General features: G+C 39.3%; 1 protein-coding gene across 2 annotated transcripts in view; it reads right to left on the reverse strand.

Annotated features, from left to right (window-relative positions):
• Positions 1–22,277, reverse strand: part of TERT (telomerase reverse transcriptase) — a 51,361-nt gene that overhangs the window by 20,743 nt on the left and 8,341 nt on the right. For both annotated transcript variants that reach the window (XM_020976718.2, XM_020976714.2), the window contains exons 4-10: positions 19,124–19,313; positions 16,085–16,267; positions 13,628–13,789; positions 12,028–12,123; positions 8,851–8,936; positions 3,747–3,860; positions 527–598 (exon numbers count right to left, since the gene is read on the reverse strand). In XM_020976718.2, coding sequence (XP_020832377.1) covers positions 527–598; positions 3,747–3,860; positions 8,851–8,936; positions 12,028–12,123; positions 13,628–13,789; positions 16,085–16,267; positions 19,124–19,313 — 903 coding nt within the window. The remainder of the gene's footprint in view (positions 1–526; positions 599–3,746; positions 3,861–8,850; positions 8,937–12,027; positions 12,124–13,627; positions 13,790–16,084; positions 16,268–19,123; positions 19,314–22,277) is intronic.

Consider the following 22,277-nt stretch of genomic DNA (forward strand, 5'->3'; position numbering starts at 1 on the left):
AGGGGCAGCTAGGTGGCACAGTGGATTGAGCTCCGGCCTTGGAGTCAGGAAAACGAGTTCAAATTTCCTATAGCATGATCTCCAGGCCCTCCACCATCCTGGTCACTATGCTTGGGGTGCTTTCCAGATTTCTGGCATCTTTCTAAAAATAGGGTCCCCTGGAACTGAATACAAAATGTCAAAAGAAGTCTCACCTGGGCGGAGCTCAGGAGGATGACCATCCCCCCAAACCTAGACGCTCTGCCGCTCAATGCAAACTAAGCCTGCATTAACTGTTTTGGCTACCATGTTCCACTGCTGATTCATATTGAGCAGTCTACCATAACCTTCACTTTTGTTGTTTTTTTTTCCCTCAGACAATCTTCTGTTTAACCACTCCTTCTCCTCCCTCCCCTCAATCTTGTAAAACCTATTTTTTTTTAAACCCAAGTACAAGAATTTAATAATTTCAGCAAGTAATTGAATGGTAAAACTAATACAGCTTATATATGGTCAGAGACTCAAAGTCTTATTTTAGACACCATACCTCAGGAAGACTTTGGCTTGTGTTAAATGAGGAGTCACAAGCAGGAAGTCATCAATCAGTCGGATCAACAATCTGGAGCAATGAAAAGAAAGGATGGGAAAGAGTTTTAATGTCTCTTTGGTTTTGGCCTCAAAATGACATAAGTCAGAAAAAGTTAGAATAACTGGACTCAAATTGGTAATAAGGAAGACAATATAATCTCCTAGTGGGATTAGAATAATTAATACAAACACTAAACTTCTCTCTAAGGAATACATATACTCTCTTATATATTTCAATTTATTTAAGCCTCTGTTGTTATGACTTAGAACTAGGTTGTGTGTGTGTGTGTGTGTGTGTGTGTGTGTGTGTGTGTGTGTGTGTGTGTGTGTGTGTGTGTGAATATTTGCTGATGAATGCAGCATTTTCAAATGGTGCCAATTCTCAGTTCTAGATAAAAGAGATTAGAACAAAACTGAGTTTCTTGAACCCTTTCAAAACCTCTTTTTGTACACACAGCAAGGGCTTGAATCAGAGTGCTATTTCATAGGCTCAGACTTGAGGGGCAGGTAGGTGTTGCACTGCATAGAGTGCTAAGCCTAGAGTCAGGAAGACCTGAGTTCAAATGCAGCCTCAGACACTTACTAACTGCGTGACCCTGGGCAAGTCACTTAACCCTGTTTGCCTCAGTTTCCTCATCTATAAGAGCTGGAGAAGGAAATGGCAAATCACTCCAGTACCTTTGCCAAGAAAACCCCAAAATGGGGTCACAAAAAATTGGACATGCCTGAAATGACTGAAAACAGCAGCAGAAAGAACAGACTTGAAACTGGAAGGGACCAGACACCATTCAGTTCAACCCATTCACTTTCTTGATGAAGAAATGGAGAAGGCTCAGTTTGTCACCTGTCAAAGGTATTTAGTAATAGCGACAAGATTTGAACACAGATCTTCTGACTCCAAATCCAGCAGTGATTTTTCCATTGTGCCAAATTTCTCACTCAGTCCCTTTCAATACAATGAGTGACATCTTATGAGTTAAATGTTCATCTGTTTCAGGCAAGTTTATTCCAAATCTGTGCTTTGAAACTTGGTTAAGAAATAACCTTAGTAAACCAAAGCCTCATGACAAAGTTAACCAAAAGCAAGATTTTTAAATTTTATTCTTTTATTCAAGAGTTGAACCAGTCATTCAATAAAAATTTCAATTATACTCTCAGAATTTGGAGTCTTTTGGAAAAAGTGAGCTGAATTTTGCTGCTGCACTGCCTCTGAACAAAAAAGTACTAAGTAAGTGAACTTAGGGTGTAATTAAGGTTGCAGTCAGAATCTTTAAATTAATAAATTTGTTTCAAACACATGAAAATAATCTAGCTAATCATGAAATACTCATCTATTCATGAAAGCAAGTTCCATACAGACTAAGTCAACATTTTGCTACCCCACCATGAGTTATTCTATCTACTTGAAAGTAATAAAACTATTTCTTCAAAAATTCAGACTTTTTCCAGTTCAAGCTGAATATTACTCCAATCAGTTCAAAGTAATAAGGTTTTATTGATCTTACTTCCCTAGGTATCCCTAAATAAAACAGGAATACTACTGTGGATTTAACTTATTTTCCCAACTTATCAGACTAGCATTTCACTAACCTCACCATTGTTTGTTTGTTTGAAATTTTACTTGGACAGCATACTTAAATGTTTATGGCATTTTTTTATATTATGAAACATAATATAATGTTTTCTTGTCAAAAGGACAAGGGATAGAGACTAGCTCTGGGATTTCTTTGGTGTAAGGGATTTCCAAATGAGGGAACCCCTCCGCCCCATCAATGGGCAAATCTTAGCTGCCCAGAGAACAAAGAAGTTAAGGAACTGGCCCTAAGTCACAGATCTAGATGCCTCTAGATCAGAGGCAGGACCTGAACTGAGGTCTTCCTGCTTTCAGGGTCAGCTCTCATCCACTACACCATGTTATCTCTATCATCAGAGTACTCGAAGGAAGCCTACCGCATAAGTTGAAGATTTACATTTAAAACCTAGGTGAAGCTCTAGGTGAAGCTCTAGGTGAAGCTAGAGAGCTGGAGTCAGGAAGACCTGATTTCACACGGGAGTTTGGATACTTATCAGATCATGACCTTGGGCAAGTTACTTAACCTCCTCTTCACCTCAGTTCTCCATTGCAACATGAGGATAATAATAGCACCTAGTTCACAGGGTCGCTGGGAGGGTCACATGAAATAACAATTACAAAGTACTCCATATGGTGCCTGGCACAGAGTAGATCCTCTATAAACATTAGCTTTTATTATCATCATCATTATTATTCATTATATCATTGGTTCACATAGGGAAAAGCTATTTATATTTAACACATCTGATTGAGGGAGCTAGGTGGTTCTGCAGAACTGGGCCCAGAATCAGGAAGACCCAAGTTCAAGTCCAGCCTCAAATACTTCTGCACTGTGTGACCTTGGGCGAGACAGTTAACCTTTGTTTCCCTCAATTATAACATGAGGATAACAACATGACCTCCCTCCCAGAGTCGTTGTGAGGATCAAATGAGATATTATTTGTACACCTCAATGAGATGATTGTAAAGCACTTAACACAGTGCCTCGCACGCAGTAGGCCCTCTACAAATGCTAGCTATCATCATTATTATTATTAAGAAGGAAAACTACTAAATAAGCTATTTAATATCCAATACATTTGATTGAGGGAGGTAGGTAGCTGTAGAGAGAACTGAGTCTGGAATCAGGAAGATCTGAATTCAAATCCTGCCTCAGACTTCTTCACTGTGTGACCTTTCCCAGGTCACTTAACCTCTGCCTCAGTTTCCCCCACTGTAACATTAGGATAACAGCCCCTCCTTCCCAGGATTGTTGTGAGAATCAAATGCGATAATAATCGTAAAGCCCTTAGTATAGTGCCCCGCATAGAATAAGCACTATGAAATGCTAAGATATTATCATTATTATTATTATTATTACTACTACTACTGAGCTGTGTGACATTGGACAGTCACTTAACCTCAGTTTCTTTGTCTGTAAAATGGTGATAATAACAGCACCTCCCTTCCAGAGTTAATAGGAGGAACAAATTAAATACTATTTATACATTCAAATGTAAGGCACTTAGCACAGTGCCTGGCACCCAGGAGGCATCATATAAATGTTACATACTTATTACTATTAAATTCAAGTAACTATTTTTGAAAAGGTGAAATAACACATTACCCATCCTGCTGAATTCCAGGGAATAATTTGTTCTCCATGTTTCCGTAGCATAAGCTGCAAAGCAGCGTGGACAGAATGGAGCCTTGCGGAATTCCCTGGCACTGGACGTAATACCTAGAAAGAGGCAGAAGAGAGGCACGTGAGAATTGGAACGAGTCGAACTAATTCTACGTTATGAAGTACCATTACCGTCAGAAGCTAAAAAAGAGGCTGCCTTACACACGAACAGGAACTTGGGAGAGGAACACGCCCCCAGACCTTCAGGAGAGGCGTGCTGCTGCTCAGGAAGTCGCTGCCTGGGCTCTGGACCGGGAGCAGCAGTGAGACTGCAGAAAGCTTCTGCTCTGGGGATTCCTGATTGGTGGAGAAAGAACTCATTTCATTGGCCGAGAGCCTGTGGGGACAAGGTTCGCCCTTCAGCACCCTCTAGAGGCGGCAAGGGGTGAAGCGTTTCCTGTTGGGAGACTCTGATGCCTTGTCTCTGCTGCCCCCTCTGGCAGGTTATTCTTTATGCATGGGCTGTAATGTGCAGGATGAGCCAAAGCTTTAACTGCACTGAGATTTTGGGGTGTCTTGTATTAGTACCCATGATATTATTTGTTCTGCCTTCTCACTGAACTTCTGTTTGCCTCACCTATAAAATGGGGATAACAATAGCATCTACCTGGCAGGGTTGTTACGAGGATCAGATGAACCAATAATTATAAAATGCTTAGCTATATCTGCTACACAGTGCTTCATAAAAAATGTTTGTACTACTATTATTATTACTAGCAGCATGACCCTGGACAAGTCACTTAACCTCTATTTACCTCAGTTTCCTCATCTGTATAATGGGGATAACAACAGTATCTACCTTCCAGGATGACTGTGAGGATCAAATAACATAATTGTAAAGAGCTTAACACAGTGCCTGTCACATAATAAACACTACATAAATGTCAGCTCTTGCTATCTGCGTGACCCTGGACAAGTCATTTAACCTCTGTTTGCCAGGGTCCTCATATGTAAAATGGGGGTAATAACGGCACCTACCTCCCAGAGTTGTTACGGGGATCAAAGGAGATGATAACTGTAAAGAGCTGGCACAGTTCCTGGCACACAGTGAGCACTATATGTTAGCTATTATTATTATTACTACTAGCTGTGAATTAAAATTCTGAGGTAACACCTCCACCTGTCAGACTGTGGTGAATATGATAAAAAAGGAAAGTGATAAATGCTGGAGGAGATGTCGGAAAACTGGGACACAAATGCATCGATGGCAGAGTTGTGAACTGATCCAACCATTCTGGAGAGCAATTTGGAACTATACCCAAAGAGCATACCCTTTGATCCAGCAATACCACTGCTAGATTTATATCCCAAAGACATCAAAAAAAAAAAAAAGAGCAGGGGAGGAGGAACCCACTTGTACAAATGTATTCATAGCAGCCCTTTTTGTGGTGGCAAGGAATTAGAAATTGAGAGGATGCCCATCAATTGGGGAACAGCTGAACAAGTTGTGGTATATGAATGTAATAGAATACTATTGTGCTATAAGAAATGATGAGTAAGCAGACTTCAGAAAAACCTGCAAAGACTCACATGAACTGATGCAAAGTGAAGTGAACAGAAGCAGGAGAACGTTGTACACATTATCTGCCTCTAGAGAAAGAACTGATATTGTCTGAATACAGACTGAAGAATGCTATTTTCACATTTTTTTAAATGTCTTCTAACACAAAATGAGTAATATGGAAATGTTTTATATGATTGCACATGTATAACCTACATCTGACTGCTTACTGTCTCAGGGACAGAGACAGGGAGGGAGAGAGAGAATTTGGAACACAAAAATTTTTTTAAATGTTTAAAATTGTTTTAACATGTAATTGGGGGAAAAACTAAAGTATAATATATTTAAAAAAAACTTAAGTGCCCCCCCTCAAAAAATTATTACTACTACCTGTGTAACCTTGGACAAGTCACTTAGCATAATGCCTGGCACACAGCGAATGCCATATGAATGATGGCTATTATTAAGAAAATGGTTATATTTCGGGTTTAAAAGCGTCATTACTGGGAGTGGCTAACTGTGTAAGTATCACACGCTGTGTGGGCACAATTAACTTGTAAGTGGCTAGTTGTATGGCCAGAAAATGTATTAGATGAGGGGCTCAGGAGATAGAGAAGTGAGTAGAAGAAGAGTATTTCCCCTCGACAGGCTTCCCTTTAGGACCCTTAGAGAGTCAGATTGTAACTAAGTGGTGGTGGTCTCTCTCAGGGAACGCAGACTGCCAGTGTATGGATAGACTGGGGTGAGGGATAGCCAGACTAGAGAGGAAGGAGGAGGTTCCCATACCCAGGTGAGAGATGTAAGATCCCTCTGTGCTGGGCTGTCCATGACCTTGATCATGACCCCTCTTACACTCTGGGGGCTGTGTGAGGACATTTTGCTTATATCCCACCATAATGCCAAGCCGACATTACAGCTGGCTCTTCCTGGCCCCTTAGATCCAATCAGTTACTACAGTTCTTTTAATTCCACCTTCATGAGATTCCCATTCATGCCGTCCTCTCTGTTCCTACTTTTAACCACTGTCACACGTGGCCTTCATTACCACTGCCTAAAGCTACTGCAATTACCTCCTAATCAGTATTGCCAACTCCTCATCCTCCCATGCCAATCCATCCTTTACTCTGCCAACGGATAATATCTGTTTCACACACGAAGATATGGTCATGTCGCTTTTCTCCTCAAAAATCTTCAGTGAATCCCTACTGAACAATGTTCAATCTCCTCAGCCTGCAATTCAAAGCCCTCCATGATCCAGGGCTATGCCACGTTTCTAGCCATTATCTCCTTTTCCCTTTCACGTACCACACACCCCAGTAAAACTGGACAATCTTTCCTACTCCCAAGAACTAACTGAGCTCTCCTACCTCCATGTCTTTGCTCAAGATGGTCCCTCTGCCTGCAATGCCCTCTTAACTGGTTTAATTCTTACCCATCCTATGAAAACTTTTTCAAATTGCTTACTCCAAGAAATCTCTGATTTCTTTCTTTAAAACAAAATTTCCCTCTCAAACCTCACTCAGCAGTGTTTCTCAACTTCATCAAGCTCCTGTAGGCTATACACAGGATCACAGGAACTTTTCCCCATATTTTCATTCAAAAAAAAACAGTGGGGATAAAGGTATGGGGAAATTAGAGGAGAAGGTCGGCCCTTATTGTCTTTCACCTACCCACCCATCCAGAGAGCCAAACAATCATAGCAACAGTCATGGCTGTTTGTGACCCTGGACAAGTCACTTAATGTAGCTTAGCCTGATTTCCATCCGTAAGATGAGGGAAGATATGTACAAAATATAATAGCACTGTCCTCCCTGGTGTTGTGAGAACCAAAGGTCCAAAGTTTGTTTGTAATCTCTTGCCACCAACCTCATCCCACTGGGTGATTTTGTCTATCTCCCCATTAGATTGTAAGCCTGATGAGGGAGACAGGGATTATGTCTTATCTAAACAGGGTTCAGTGGATTTGCCTGTAGTTCCTGAAACATTTCCCTTTGTTCAGCAACCTGAATTCCAGGAGGGATCTGCCTGGAGTGAAAAATTCAGCAACTGAGAAATTTATAAAGGAGACTTTGTCAGTGGGGAAAGTCAACATGCTAGAGAGAGAGACACAGAGAGAGAGAGAGAGAGACAGAGACAGCAGGGGAAGGTAGCAGGGTACAAATGTACATTTGTACAAGGTACAAATGATTCATAGTGACTCAAAGTGTTTTTATTTAGAATTTATTTTAAGTTTCTGGTTCATAGCATGGGCACCTTTGGATGAGGGGAAGAGGGAAAAAGCAGCTGCTGCAGGCCCAGACCACTGCTCCTGAGTCTACCTGCAGAGAAGTCAAAGAAACAATCACCATTTTTCTAACTCAGTGGGTAGATGAAGTGACTAAGCGCTTTTTGTCACTTCTTAAATTTAACCTTTTATCCATTTCGGCCACAGTGACGCACTTGGGCAAAAAGCATTCCTTAATAGAGTTTAAGCAAAAAAAAAAAAGACTTTAAGCTTTACTGTTTTAATTATATCAAGATCACTATGCAATCAGCTGTGATGCATACTAATGTTTTCGAAAACTGTGTGAGCTCCTACCAGCAGACGTGGTGGTTGTTTCAAAGGAAAAAAGATAGATAGGTTTAAAAATATACAGAAATATGTGTATGTGTATGTGTGTGTGTGTGTGTGTGTATGTATATATATATGTGTGTGTGTGTATATATACACATGTATATATGTGTGTGTATACACACACACATATACATGTGTATATACACACATATACACATACACACACATGCACACATATATATGGAGATGTATGTATATACAAATAAAGATATATAAAGAGATATAGCTCTAAGTAGATATAGACATAAAAATATATAGGTATATAGATATAGATATAGATATATATATATATGTGCACACATACATACGGGGGCAGCCAGGTGGCTTAGTGGATAGAGTGCTGGGCCTGGAGTCAGGAAGACCTGAGTTCAAATCCAGCCTCAGACTCTTACTAGCTGTTTGACCCTGGGCAAGTCATTTAACTTCTGTCTGCCTCAGTTTCCTCACCTGTAAAACGGGTAACACAAGAGGACCTACCTCCTAGGATTGTTATAAGGACAAAAATGAGATATATGTAAGTGAGATATAGCACAGTAATGAACTCCGAGTTGAATTAAATAAATACTTGTTCCCTTCCCTTTCTCTCATTTCACAGAGAAGGCAGCTGAGGCTCAGAAAGATGAAGTGATATGCTAGTGATCACAGAGCTTAGCTATGTGTCAGAGGCAGGGTCTGAACTCTGGTCTTTCTGACTCCAGGTCTAGTATTCCAGCTACTATGTCATACTGTCTCTGCAAAAGAAAGAGGCAAAGAGGAAGAAAAGGAGAGAAAATAATCACGGGAAATGGTGCAATGCCAACCAATGCCTTGGGCTGACTACCCTTGCCATCTGCTTCTTGTCTACCACCCGGCTCACTCTCTGAATGAAATGTGTCAAAATGAAGTTTCTCTTGTAAGGGACAGGTCTCTCAAAATGTTTAATTGCATCTTACTTGTTCTTGATCTTCAGGATGCTGTTACGAATCAAATGCAAAAAGAAAGTGAAGAGGTTGATGTTGGTCTCATTTAAGGAAGAGCTCTGCAAAAAAAAAAATTCAAAATTACCATCAGAGACGTAGGAGAGTTAGAGAATGCAAGGGAAAGTCACATACATGCTATAACGGGGGTTCTTCACTGGGGCCTGTGAATTTTTTTTTGAATATTTTGAGAACTATAACTGTCATCTGGTCCTCACACCACTAGGGAGGACAGTGCTATTATATTTTACACATATTTTGCCTCATTCCACAGATGAGGAAAATCAGGCTAAGAGACATTAAGTGACTTGTGCAGGGTCACAAGGAATAATAATTGTCTAAGGCATGATTTGAACTCGGGTCCTCTTGACTACAAGTCTAGCACTCTATTAACTATGCCAAAGGTTCTTAATTCAGGGTCTGTAAACTTGTTTTTAAAAATATTTTTCTAACTATACTTCAATGTAATTGTTTTACTTTATAATCCTATGTAATTTATTTTATGCATTTAAAAATATTAATTTGAGAAGGGAGTCCACAGGCTTCATCAGACTGCTAAGAGGTCCAATGAGACAAGAAAATGGAAGCAGTCTTCTGGTTAATGGTTAAAATTCCATCAAAAAAATGTAGGAAGAAGCCACGGGAAGGAGCCCCGTCTTGTCTTTTGGCTTATAACTGGTGGCAAAAATAATCAAAAGCCAATGGAAACATAGGAGAAGGTAACGGTATATCAGAAGTAATGGCCTGGGACAACTGAGGGGCCATACTAGTGGCCGACGAGGAAGACGGGGGTTCCAAAGACCCAAACTGCAATTGGGATGGGGCAGATGGGGTCTTCAAGTGTTAACATCTGTATGAACATAGCTCAGGAGGCAGTGGTCAGTACAAGTAGCCAGCTGAGCTGCTGGCCTTGCTAGAGACTTGGCCTGAAAGGGAAGAACATCCCATTTCTATGACTGGGATCAGCCCGAAGTTGTCCCACTGAATGAGAGGAGAATTCAGGATCCACGGGACTCCAACTTGAAAACATCCCTGTGACTCCAGGGCTAGCGGCCTGCCTCTGAAAACAAAGGGCAATTTCAGATACCTGGGGATGCTGGTGGCTTCCACCTTTCATTTGGTGTTAGCATCTTTCCCTCTGGCTTCTTCATGACTGCCTGCAACAGCCCAAAGCCCTTCCAACCAGAGACCAGGTGTAGACCTGACATTCAGGCTTGGCTGCCAGGAGGCCTTCCTCTTCTACCTCTTCTCCATCTTCATTTTTTGGCTATTTGGGGTCTGAGCTTCCCCCTCTTAGGGCCCATCCCCCACCAGAGGGAGAGTCAGCACTGGCGGACGCCTATAACTTTTATTCTAGGTCTCTGTTCTCTGATAGCTGAATTCAGATACAGCTTCCTCTACCCCACTAAACATAATCTTCCCAATATGCAACCTTGATCTTATCATTTCTTGACCCAAAGCCTCCCCTAATATTATAAGACAGAACATAAACTCTTATGTCGATATTCAAAGCTTCCTATAAATTGCCTCTAGCTTGCCTTTCTAGCTTTATGTCACATAACTCTCAATCACAAAGAATGCTCATTCAACATTTAATGAATTCAGTTGGCATATTCTAGGGTCTAGCCTCACTGGCCTAGTAAACCGTTGTTCCCAGTCTCATCCTACCCCTTCCCCACACATGTGCACACCTATTACTGACACCCTCCCCACCTCTGCCTGTTGAAATTCTTCTCTAGTTTCTCTGGGCTTAAGGTTCTTCCTCCATAAAATAAGGAGATGGGATTTCAAGATCTCTAAAATGCCTTCCAATTCTAAGCATCAAAGGAGTCTTCCTTGAGTTCTGAGATGAGCTAGGAGTGATCCCTCCCTTCACAACTTCTCACCTCTCACTTTATTTAATCACTCCTACACTTAGCTGTTACAACTTTTTGCACATATATTTTAAAAAATTCTTTATTTTTTTCTGAACTTAAGAAATAAAACAAGCATTTCCTATGGCATAAGTATCTTGTAACCCTACCAAACCGCAAGCTTTCCAAGGCCAAGACGATGCCCTTTTTCATCCCCCTCATTTTTATCATCCTAGACTCCTCATTGTCACACATCTTATGTATCTAACCACAATTCTACTCCCACCATCTTTCTGCATAGAGAACCTTTGTCTCCACCCACACAGTCTCTACCCTGGTTCTAGCCTTTATCACCTCTCACCTGGACCACTTACAACAGCCTCCTAATTAGTCTGCTGACCCAGGGCTCTCCCTTCCCCAAGTCATCCTCCATAACTACCAATGGGATTCTCCTTAAGCTCAGATCTAATGATGGCGCTCCCCTACTCAATAAATTTCAGGGACATGCCACTCTTCTGTTTGGCACATCAAACCCTTCACAGCTTTGCCCCAACCTATCTCTCTCTAGCCTTAATAGCCATTACTCCCTTTTCTTTTCTTCTTTTTTTGGTGAGGAAATTGGGGTTAAGTGACTTGCCCAGAGTCACACAGCTAGTGAGTCTTATTTGTCTGAGGCTGGATTTGAACTCAGATTCTCTTGACTCCAGAGCCAGTACTCCATTGTATTTCTAAGGGCCACTTTCCTTGTAGTCATGAAAAGGGAAGGAAAGGAATAAGCACTTATTAAGCTCCTACTATATGCCAAGCATTATGTTAAGTGCTTTATGAATATTATCTCATTTGATCTTCACAACAACCCCGGGGGGTGGGTGCTATTTGTATTCCCATTTTACAGTGGAAAAAAATGAAGCAGGCAGAGATTAAATAACTTTCCCAGCCAGGGTCATATAGCTAATAAGTGTATGAAGCCCAATTTGAACTCAAGTCTTCCTGACTCTAGGTCCAGCACTCTATGTGCTATGGTGCCACCTAGTGGCCTCATGATTCCTACAGCTGCTAGTACTACCCAAAATTACCATGTATTAATTTTTTAAACACATATACACCTACCCGTTGTCTCCTCCAGTAGAATGTTAAATACCCTGAGTGCAGAGACTGTTTCATTTTTGTCTTTGCTCCCCCAGTGACCAGCTCACAGAAGGTGCTTAATAAATAACTGTTAGTTGACTATTTCATCCCTGTATCCCCAACACTTAGATGCTTAACAATCATTTGCTGAATTGGACTGACTATGCATCACCTGTTCAACCACAATGGCATTCTGCAGGGAGGTGGTCTCTTGCAAATGTGCCACAAACTGGTTCATATAAGGCAAGGCATCCTTGTAAGTGGAAACCTATGATAAACAAAGGAGAAAACAGTCCTGGAGAAGCAACACAGGAAGTATTTGGGTTCCAAGGTCTAGACTCAAAGTCCATTAAATTAAGTGTCAAAAGAATCAAAACTCAGATGATAAAAATCAAAACATTTTCTTTAAATTTCAAGGAAGACCCTATTACAAAGTTTTTCTCAAGCATCACATGACCTCTGGCATTGCATGACACCTAGAAACTCATTGGTGAGCCAATATCCTAGAGCACGGGTGAGGAACCTTCCACCATGAGGCCACAGGTGGCCCTCTAGGTCTTCAAGTGAAGCCCTCTGACTGAATCCAAACTTTGCAAAACAAATCACCTTAATAAAAGGATTTGCTCTGTAAAACTTGGACTCAGTCAAAAGGCCACACTCAAGGACCTAGAAGGCCACAGGTTCCCCTCCCCTGCCTAGAGTTTTTTCACCTCTACCTTTTACCAAGGACTAATTTTCTAAATTGAGAAACACATTATAAAATTTCCAACAATACTGAATATGACTAGAGCCACTTAACGTTTATTTCCTTTTTATTCTCATTCTCTCTCTATTTGCACGGCTAATTAGTGGATACAGTGGTACACCTGAAATCCAGAAGACCTGGGCCTGAAGGGACTTAACAGCTATTTTTGTTACTGCTCATTCATGTCTAACTCTTCTTGGCAAAGATACTGGAGTGATTTGCTGTTTCCTTCTCCACCTCATTTTAAAGATGAGGAAACTGAGGCAAATCCAGTTAAGTGACTTGTCAGGGCCACACAGCCAGTAAGTGTCTGAGGCCACTTTTGAACTCAGGTCTTCCTGACTCCAGGCCCAGTACTCAATCCACTGAGCCACCTATCTGCCTATGCTAGTTGTATAAACTTGGGCAAGTTTCTCCGAGCCTTATTCATCTATGAAATGAGGGCCAACTGGTTTGTCTCTGAGTCCCTTCTAATCTTGATTTTCTAAACTTGAAACAAGGGATTAAGACTGTCAAAGCAGAATACACCATAGAGAGGCACATAATGAATAAACAGTCTACAACCTCTTGTCTCGTCTAAGTAGAGTACAAAGCTATAGGAATAACATTAATAAATATAAGTAAAATAACTGTACATAATGCAAGCAAAACATAAGTAACTGGCATTAAGTTGTGTCTTAAATTTTGCAAAGTACAGTACATATCATTTAAGTCCTGCAATAACCCAAGGAGGTGGGTACTACAGATAGGATCCCCATTTTACAGATGAAGACACTGAGGTTCAGAGAAAGTCAGTGACTTTTCCATGGTCATGCAGCTAGTATCAGAAGTAGGACTGGAACCCAGCTCTTCCCAACTCCAAGTCCACAATATATCCACTATGCCACACTGCCTCTCTAATCAAGAATGTCTCCACATGTAATATCTGTAAAAGAAAGTTCTGTTTTTGTATCCTCTGAAAGTAGAGAAATCTAAGCAGATACAAGATCAGAATGTCAGCATTAAGGACACTAGATTTTTGCCTTACATGTCTTTTAAAGGATTTCTGAATGTTTCCATGAGCATTCTTCTGGACCACAGCATAACGTCTGATACAGTAGACCTTCTTCTCTTCAGGCTTAATAATGCTGGAGACCACTTCGACAAGCTTGTCATGGGGGACAGTATCATAAGCACCCGTCACGTCAGCCTATGTGAGAAGAAAAGCTGGTTAGAGCTTCAAAAGTGAATGCTGCTCGACAGGCAAAGGCTTAAATAACTCTGCGATTCTTTTACAGGTTCTCAACCTGGGAACTGTGAGTTTGTTTTCTTCTCAAAGTTTGGTAAATGTATTTCAACAGAACTGGTTTCCTCTGTAATTCTATGTGTTTTATTTTATGCATTTAAAAACATTATTCTGCAAAAGGGTCCACAGGTTTCCCCACACTGTCAAAGAGCTCCAGGACACCCACAAAAGGTGAAGAACCCCTGCTTTATAACAGTGGTCTGGAGTGGGAGTGGGGCAGGAAGACTAAAATCGACCTGAAAATTAAGCATGTTTCAAGATTTTTATGGAGTCAGTGTGGTCTGATGGAAAGGGTTCCGAATCTGAAGTGAAGATGTTCAGTTTGAATCTCATTCCTGGCTTGCCATTTCTAAGTCAATCACAAGCTCTCAGAACCTATTTCCCCATCTGTATAATTTCCTTTAAGGTTTATTAACGTACTTAACATAATTATTCTTTGGGGTAATGCAAGCCTAGAGGGAAACATTTTAATATGATCAATAAACAAGTATCTATTAAGCACCTACTACATGCCAGGCTAATGAAGGCTAGGAACTAGATCTATGATTTCATTGGTATGGAGAACTCCTGGGGAAGGATATGGCCTCTGCCAGCGCAGGTCAGCGCCCTGTAACTTACAGTCTCAGAAAACCACCTAGAGCAATGAAAAGTTAAGTGATTTGCTCATGCAGTGCTACACCTGGCTAGCACGCGTCACAGACGTAGATCTGAACCCACATCTTCCTAGTTCCCAGGTCAATTCTCTACTGACTACGCCAAAACGCCTCTCAAATTAACACCAGCAAAAATTCTTTCTAAGACCAAATTTAGCCAACTCTCAATTTATCTGTCTCTATTTCAAAATTTATATTTTATTTCTATATTATAATATTTATATTTTAATATAATATAAATTACATATAATTATATACTTTATAATATCTGTATATAATTTATAATATTCATACTTTTTCTATTTTAAGTGGCAGATCACTACTGTACTGAATCTGGGGATACCAATACAAAATAGGACAATTTCTACCCTCAGAGAATTTACATTCTAACAGACACATATAGAGGAGCAGTGACTAGGTGAAAAAGCTTTAGTCTAGGGGCAGTCACAGGAATTGTGAGTGGAGGCGTGGTCCGGTTAAGTTGATATGCTCTTTTCAGAATGGTAGCCTCAAGGGGCAGCTAGGTGGGGCAGTGGATAGAGCACCGGCCGACACCGGCCGAAGTCAGGAGGACCTGAGCTCAAATCTGGCCTCAGACCAAACATTTGACACTTACTAGCTGTGTGACCCTGGGCAGGTCACTTAACCCCAATTGCCTAAAAATAAAATAAAAAACAGAATGGTAGCCTCAAGTACTCCCAAAGTAGGAGCAAGAAGGAACCAAGAAGGAGCGGGCAAAGTGCCCACGCTGGCAAGGCCACGGTATCTTAAAATGCTTCTCACAGGGCCAGCTTATCACCAGGTCTACCATCTATCTACGAATGCAGTTGCTGAAATCCTATTTCCATTGTGAATTCTTCCTATATTAAAGGGAAGCAATAGTAGCATATTCCCTCATTACTCTTTACAAACACGAAAATTTCATCAACAATCACTTATCACATTACCAGTGTCACCTTTCACTTGTATAAAATGTAGCAGCTGATCTTAACTACGTGCACACAGACGCATGTGTATAGTTTCCCAGAAGTCTTAGTGCACTTCTGAGCTTATTAAAGCCTAAAATTGCAGTGAGACACACTGTACATATTCAAACATCTCTAAGTTCGTACATATGTGTCACTGTGGTCCATCTTAGGGTGAAAGTTTCCTGAAGTTAGGGTCCATTTAATTCTTTGGATGAGGTAGTTGGAATAGCACTATAGGGGCGCAGTAGATAGAGCACCAGCCCTGGAATCAGGAGGGCTTGAGTTCAAGTCTAGCCTCAGACATTTGACACTTACTAGCTGTGTCACCCTTGGGCAAGTTACTTAACCCCAAATGCCTCACCAGGAAAAAAAAAATAGCATTATAACCTCTATAGTAAGTCTTTCCTGATATTCCCAGGGGCTAGCGTCCTATACCTCAAAGATTTACTTGGCATTTATTCTGCACATATTATACGTACATGTATGCCATCTTCCCCAGCAGAACTGAAGGCAGGGAATATTTCAATTCAATCTTCACATCCCCAGCTCCTAGCATAACGACCCTTAGGAAGACTAACCTTTACAAAGTAAAAGTTGGAAACTTTGTCCTTGGATTGCTGCACTCTGAGCACAAACTGCCTCCACTCTTTATAAATGCCATCAATCCCAAACAAGGAAGACCCCAAGACATCAGGGTGTAGGGTCCGCTCGTAATTCAGAACACTGAACAGGTTTTTAAGCTGGCCATTAAAACACCTTATCTAAAGGGGAACAAATGGAGAATGGGTTAAAAAGATTCCAAATGACCCTCTTCCTTAGCACATGGCCCAAGGGGAGGAAAGGGTGGGGGGGGGGACGACAAACTCCTTGTTCTATGGATTTACAGGAAAATTCTAATCAACGTTTAAGGAAAAATTAATAGCTATTAATATTAATAGCTACTCTACAAAAATTATTCTCAAAAATGGAGAAAGCACTCTGCCAAACTCCTTTTACAAAAGAATGTATTGTTCTAATACCCAAACCAAGAAAAAATAAAAGAAAGAGAACTATACACCACTATCATTAATGAATATCAATTTTAAAATTTTAAATAAAATCCTGAAAAAACTACTCTCCTTTAAATCAGTCTTTATGACCATGATGGATTTATACCAGGAATACAACGTTCAACATTAGTTAAACAATCAACATAGTTAATCAAATAAAAAACAAAAGCATCCAAACTATATCAACAGATTCAGAAAAGCCTTTGACAAAGTACATTAATTTATGCTATAAACAAAACAACCCTACAAAGTACAAGCATAGAGAAATCTACCTAAAACCAAAAGTAAGCATAATAAACGTGACAATAATAATAGCATTTATGTACAGCTTTAAAGTTTACAAAGTGCTTTTACAAATATTACCTAATTTTATCCTTACAACAATGCAAAAGAGATACAGTATTCCAAATAAATACAGGAATAAAGTAAAGATACCCCTTCTCCCCAATATTATTTGACATAATTCTAGAAATGCCAACAATATCAATAAGAAGAGGATGAAATTAAAGACATAAAGATGGGCAAAGAGGAGAGAAAACAATATTTATTTGATGATGACATGATTTACTTAGAAAATCCTGAGGAATCAGAAAAAAACTGAGAAAATAAATAGGCTACAAAATAAACCCACAAAAAAATCAACTGCATCTCTATAAAACAACAAAATTCAAGAAACAATAATAGAAAAAGAAGTCTAAGTTAAATAACAACAAAATACCTAGGAATGAATCTACCAAAGAAAACCTACTATTTATATAGACTCAATTACAAAATACTCCAATAAGAAATAAAAAACAACTTAAAAAGCTGGAGGAATATTCAGCCCTCATGGCAGGGCCATGCCAATATAATAAAAATGACAACATTCTTAAAATTACTTACAGATTTAATTCTATACCAATCAAACTACCAAAGGCATAATAACTTACAGAGAGAGAGAAGAACTGCTGTCAAAACCAGAAAGCAGTGGGGGAGAAATTTAGACCAATAAGTTAAATCATAGTCTACAAAAAATCGAAAATGAATGTCACTTAAATATTAAAGATCTTACCATGAAACTTAAAAGATAAGCAAGTCACATACCTTTCACATTTGTAGAGATGAATTCTTAACCAAATAAAAGATAGAACCAATTACAAAAGATAAAATAGATCATTTTGATTACGTGAAATTGGAGTTTGTGCACAAACAAAAATTAACAAATCTAGGATAAGTAATTCAGTAAGAAAATTTAGTAATTCAGAAAAAAAATATTTTTATCAAATATTGCTGATAGAGGTTTGACATTCAAGATATGTATATAAATAATAGAAATATATAAGATTAAAAAGTCATTTCCCAGAGGGAAGTGGTCAAATGATGTGAACAGTTCTTAAAAGAATCGCAAAGTATTAATAAATATATGAAAGAATGCTCCAAATCACACTAATAAGAGAAACATAAGTTAAAACAACTACGCCCAGCAAATTGGCAAAAATGACAAAGGACAGGAGTGTTGGAAGGGCCACAGAAGGGCAGGCATATTAATGCGATGTTCACAGAACTATGAATTAGTAAAATTATTGTGGAAAACGATATGTAATTATGGACACAAAAGAACTAAAATGTCTACATGCTTTCACCCAGAGATTCCAGGGATAGGCATATATCCAAAGAAGGTAAAATACAGAAAGACAAGTTCAATGCAGACCAAAATATTTATAGCAGTACTTTTCATAGTAGCAGAGAACTGGAAACAAAGTGAGTGACCCATTTCTGAAAAATGACTAAACAACTATGGCCCATGAATGAAATGGAACGTACCATGTCTTAATAAACAGAGACGCTGAATGCTGAACAGCGTGGAAAGACTTACATCAATTGACTCAAAGTGAAGTTAAGCAGAGCCAGAAAAAAACATACACAATGATTTCTGTTGTTATTCTTTAGTCATTTTTCAGACTTGTCCGACTCTTCATGAATCCATTTTGGGTTTTCTTGGCAAAGATACTTTTTGTTCTCCAGCTCACTTTACAGATGAAGAATCGAGGCCAACAGGGTTAAGTGACTTGCCCAGGGTCACACAGCCAGTAAGTATCTGAGGCCAGATTTGAACTCCGGAAAGTGAGTCCTCCTGATTCCAAACTCAATGCTCCATTCACTGAGCCACCTAGCTGCCTCACACAATGATTACAGTAATATAAAAAAAAACCAAACTACCACCACCACAAATAATCATAACCAAATGATGTGAAATTATTAAGAACAAGGCTTAGCCCCAAAGAAGGGCTACAAGAAGACCCCTTCTTCCCTTCTTTGCAAAGGCTGAAATCCATCGTTATGGAATATTGTATATACCGTCATTTTTTTTTCCTAATGTGTTGATTGGCTTTATTTTTTAAAAGAAAATTTCTTCCTTGTTCCACCAGTCCCTTTAAAAAATTATATTTATTATAAAGAATGGCCTTCTGGGAAGTGAGAGAAATACAGAGGGAAAGCTAAGCAACGTAAAAACAAACTATATATATATATATATATATTTTTAATGTGTGCAGGGTCAACATGTATATGAATATGAAATATAATTACCTTCTTATCTTTGGTTCCCTTATTGAATACTTTGGCTCCAATGATGCTGTCTACATTCACAATTGGCCGAAGCCCATTGGGTTTGGGGATGAACCGGAGTCTGGATGCCAGGCAGATAAATCTCGCTTCCAAATTTTGCTTAATTTCCTCTTCTGACAATGCTCTAAGATGTACTTTATCAAAATGTTTTCTAAAAAACAAATAACTATTAAGTTAATAATAGTAATAATGAAGATAACAGTTAATAATAAAATAATAATAGCATTTATATAGCATCTATTATGTACTAAGTAATTTACAAATATCTCAATTGATCCTCACAACAACCCTGGGAGGTTAGGTGCTATTATTGTCTCCATTTTACAGTTGAGAAAACTGTGGCAAAAAGAGGTTAAATGACTTGCCCAAGATCACACCACTAGTTATACTAACTGAATTGTAATCTCTTCCCTTAGCACTCCATTAGAGCCCATGGATTAATAAATATTATTTATTCATTAATAAATATTTATTCCATTAACGGCCCCTCAAATAACACATATTAAGTTGATAGACATACATACGTATGAAATATATAGAGATAACATTTCAATTAAAAGTAAATCAAATCATCTCTATAACAGCTACCATTTACATAGCATTTTAAGGTTTCTAAAGTGCTTCACATGTCATTTCATCTGATCCTCACAATAATCCTGGAAAATAGGGGCTTTAGTATTATTATTATCCCCATTTTGCAGATGAGGAAGCTGAAACAGGTTAAGTGACTTGCCCAATGTCACAGAGCTAATAAGTTGCTGAGGCAAGATTTGTACTGGAATCGTCTTCACTGTGAAGTCCTAAATCCTAAATCTCTCCCTTAAGCCAGATTAAATCTATGCTTAGATTTAATGCAGTAATGCAGTCTGGTACAGAGCTTATCAGCCCAAACTCATGGGCTCTCTCTGCTTCACAGAAAGGCTGGGCCTTGGGGCTGAGAAATGTACAGCAACATTAGAGTCAACTAGGATAGCAATGGAATAAATGAATTCAGTGTAGCTGAGAAAACGGAACAGTCCCGAACTGACATCTTTCACATACAAAGAAATGACGTGTATTTATTATCTATAGATATGTTCCTCAAGGGCATTTTTTTTTTCCTCGGTGGGTATGATGAGCCTAAGTACTTAACTATTCACAGTTCTGCAGGTATTTCCCCTTATGAACAACTGCATGCTTCTTCAGGAACAAATTCTCTCCTTGCAAGACTACCTGGTCCTTGTGGGCAATGAACTTGGCCTCATTAATATCTGGTTTTAAACAACAGTGCTAATAACAACTTTGGAAGACTGATCAACGCAATGACCAATCATGATTCCCAGAGGCTCAATGATGAAACACCATACCCACATCCTGACAGAGAGGTGAAGGACTCAGATTATAGATTAAGGCATGTATTTTGGGGACATGGCCAATATAGCTACTGGTTTTGTTTGACTATGCTATTTCTTTTAAGGGTTTTTGTTCTTTCTTTTTCAGTGAAGGTTGGGAGGAAGGTAAAAGGAAGAAAATTTTGTTAGTTAAAAAAATTAATTTAAATTAAAAAAAAAAACCACTATGCTATCTAGTACCAGCAGAATTCATATAGAAGATGTAGTCATTGTCTTAGAACTGCCCTTTGGGCACTAAAACCATGACTGTAGGCTTGGAGGAAGCTCCATCTAGCCTTTTATCAGCATGGGTTGTGGAGAAGAAAATGTAAGGAGCCCTAACTGTTGTAACTGGCCAAGGTGCCTAGGCACCACGGTGGAAGAGTTACTGGCTACTTGGGATCCAAACCAGAAGAGAGTTCGTCAGGCATTTTGACAGGATCAATTGACAAGGAACAAAAATTTCATCTCAAGCCATTTACAGAAGAGTAAGAAATAATTTTAATTAGATGATGCAGTACTTCCCCTCCTCCCCCACCCACACTGCATCAAAGCACAAGAACAAAGTATGAGAATCCTACTTCTCAGTTCTCAGCTCCAACAGGAGCAAAGTCCCAGAAGAACATCTGCTTTATTCATTTCCACTTTCCCCTCCAAATTAACACCATGAAGGCACACTTTTGGCTGAGACATTAACAATGTGGTTTCTGGTTTTCACTAACTAACTAACTAAATGAAAATTACTAAATAAAATAATGTGAGGAAATCACTAATTTCACCAGAAAACAAAAATTCTAGACTTTGTCCAACTGCAAATATTGATACTTCTTCAAGAGGTAGCTCTCATGGGTTACTGATGGTCTGTGGCCAATATCTGGAGAAACACTGACACTGAGTAGTAAGTGTAAAAAGAGCAGAAAAGGCTGAATCAAAGCACATCCTTCTTTTTAGCTCTGTGCAATTACATGCATCTTTTTAACTTGGAGTAATGCCCAATCAAAGTTGGAAATTGATTTGACTGATTATTGGAATCGTAACAATCCGAATGTTCAAGAAAATATTCAACACTCAGTTTGGAAAATTAGCCAACTGCATAGAAGATCCAATCTCCAAGCCTAAGAGAGTGTTCTGTCTTCTGCTGTACTGAAATTTTACTGTACTCAGCGCTTCTTGAAATAAGTGAGCCACTGGGTGGAATCTGAATATCTTAACCTTTAAAGGACAGTATTATTCTAGTTGTAATATGGGGGACTGATCTACACTAATAAGGAGACCCTTCAATGCAACTCAACAATAGACATTAATTAACTTTCACCTACATGTGCAAACATAAAGAATGTCACAGGCCCTGTAGTATGTTCTATTGAAGAAGAGGCGGAGAGAATGATATAAGGGCATGCAGTTAAATATAATGCTAGAGAGAGTATTTGGTCTGTCCTCAAACCAGCTCTTTACTCCTTTTGTGAATGAGTGCCTCTCTCTCTTTTCTGCCAATTTGTTGAATCTGTTTCCTCTTCAGTGTCTGCCTTTTTGTTAACCAAGTTGTTATAGAAATTAACTGGGCTCTGGCTTGCTGTTCTACTTATTCCACAGGGTTGGTGCCCTGCTCTAACCACAGAAATCCTTAGGTCTACCCCAAAAAAAGGTTTATCCAACAGATCCCTGGCACCATTCCTGCTGAAGCCTAGAGATGACTTTTCTTCTAACGGAACGTATAAGTAACTATTTTTAAAGCAGACAGGATA

This window comes from Phascolarctos cinereus, unplaced genomic scaffold, assembly GCF_003287225.1.
Source record: "Phascolarctos cinereus isolate Bilbo 61053 unplaced genomic scaffold, phaCin_HiC Scaffold_4;HRSCAF=312, whole genome shotgun sequence".
NCBI classification, from domain to species: domain Eukaryota; kingdom Metazoa; phylum Chordata; class Mammalia; order Diprotodontia; family Phascolarctidae; genus Phascolarctos; species Phascolarctos cinereus.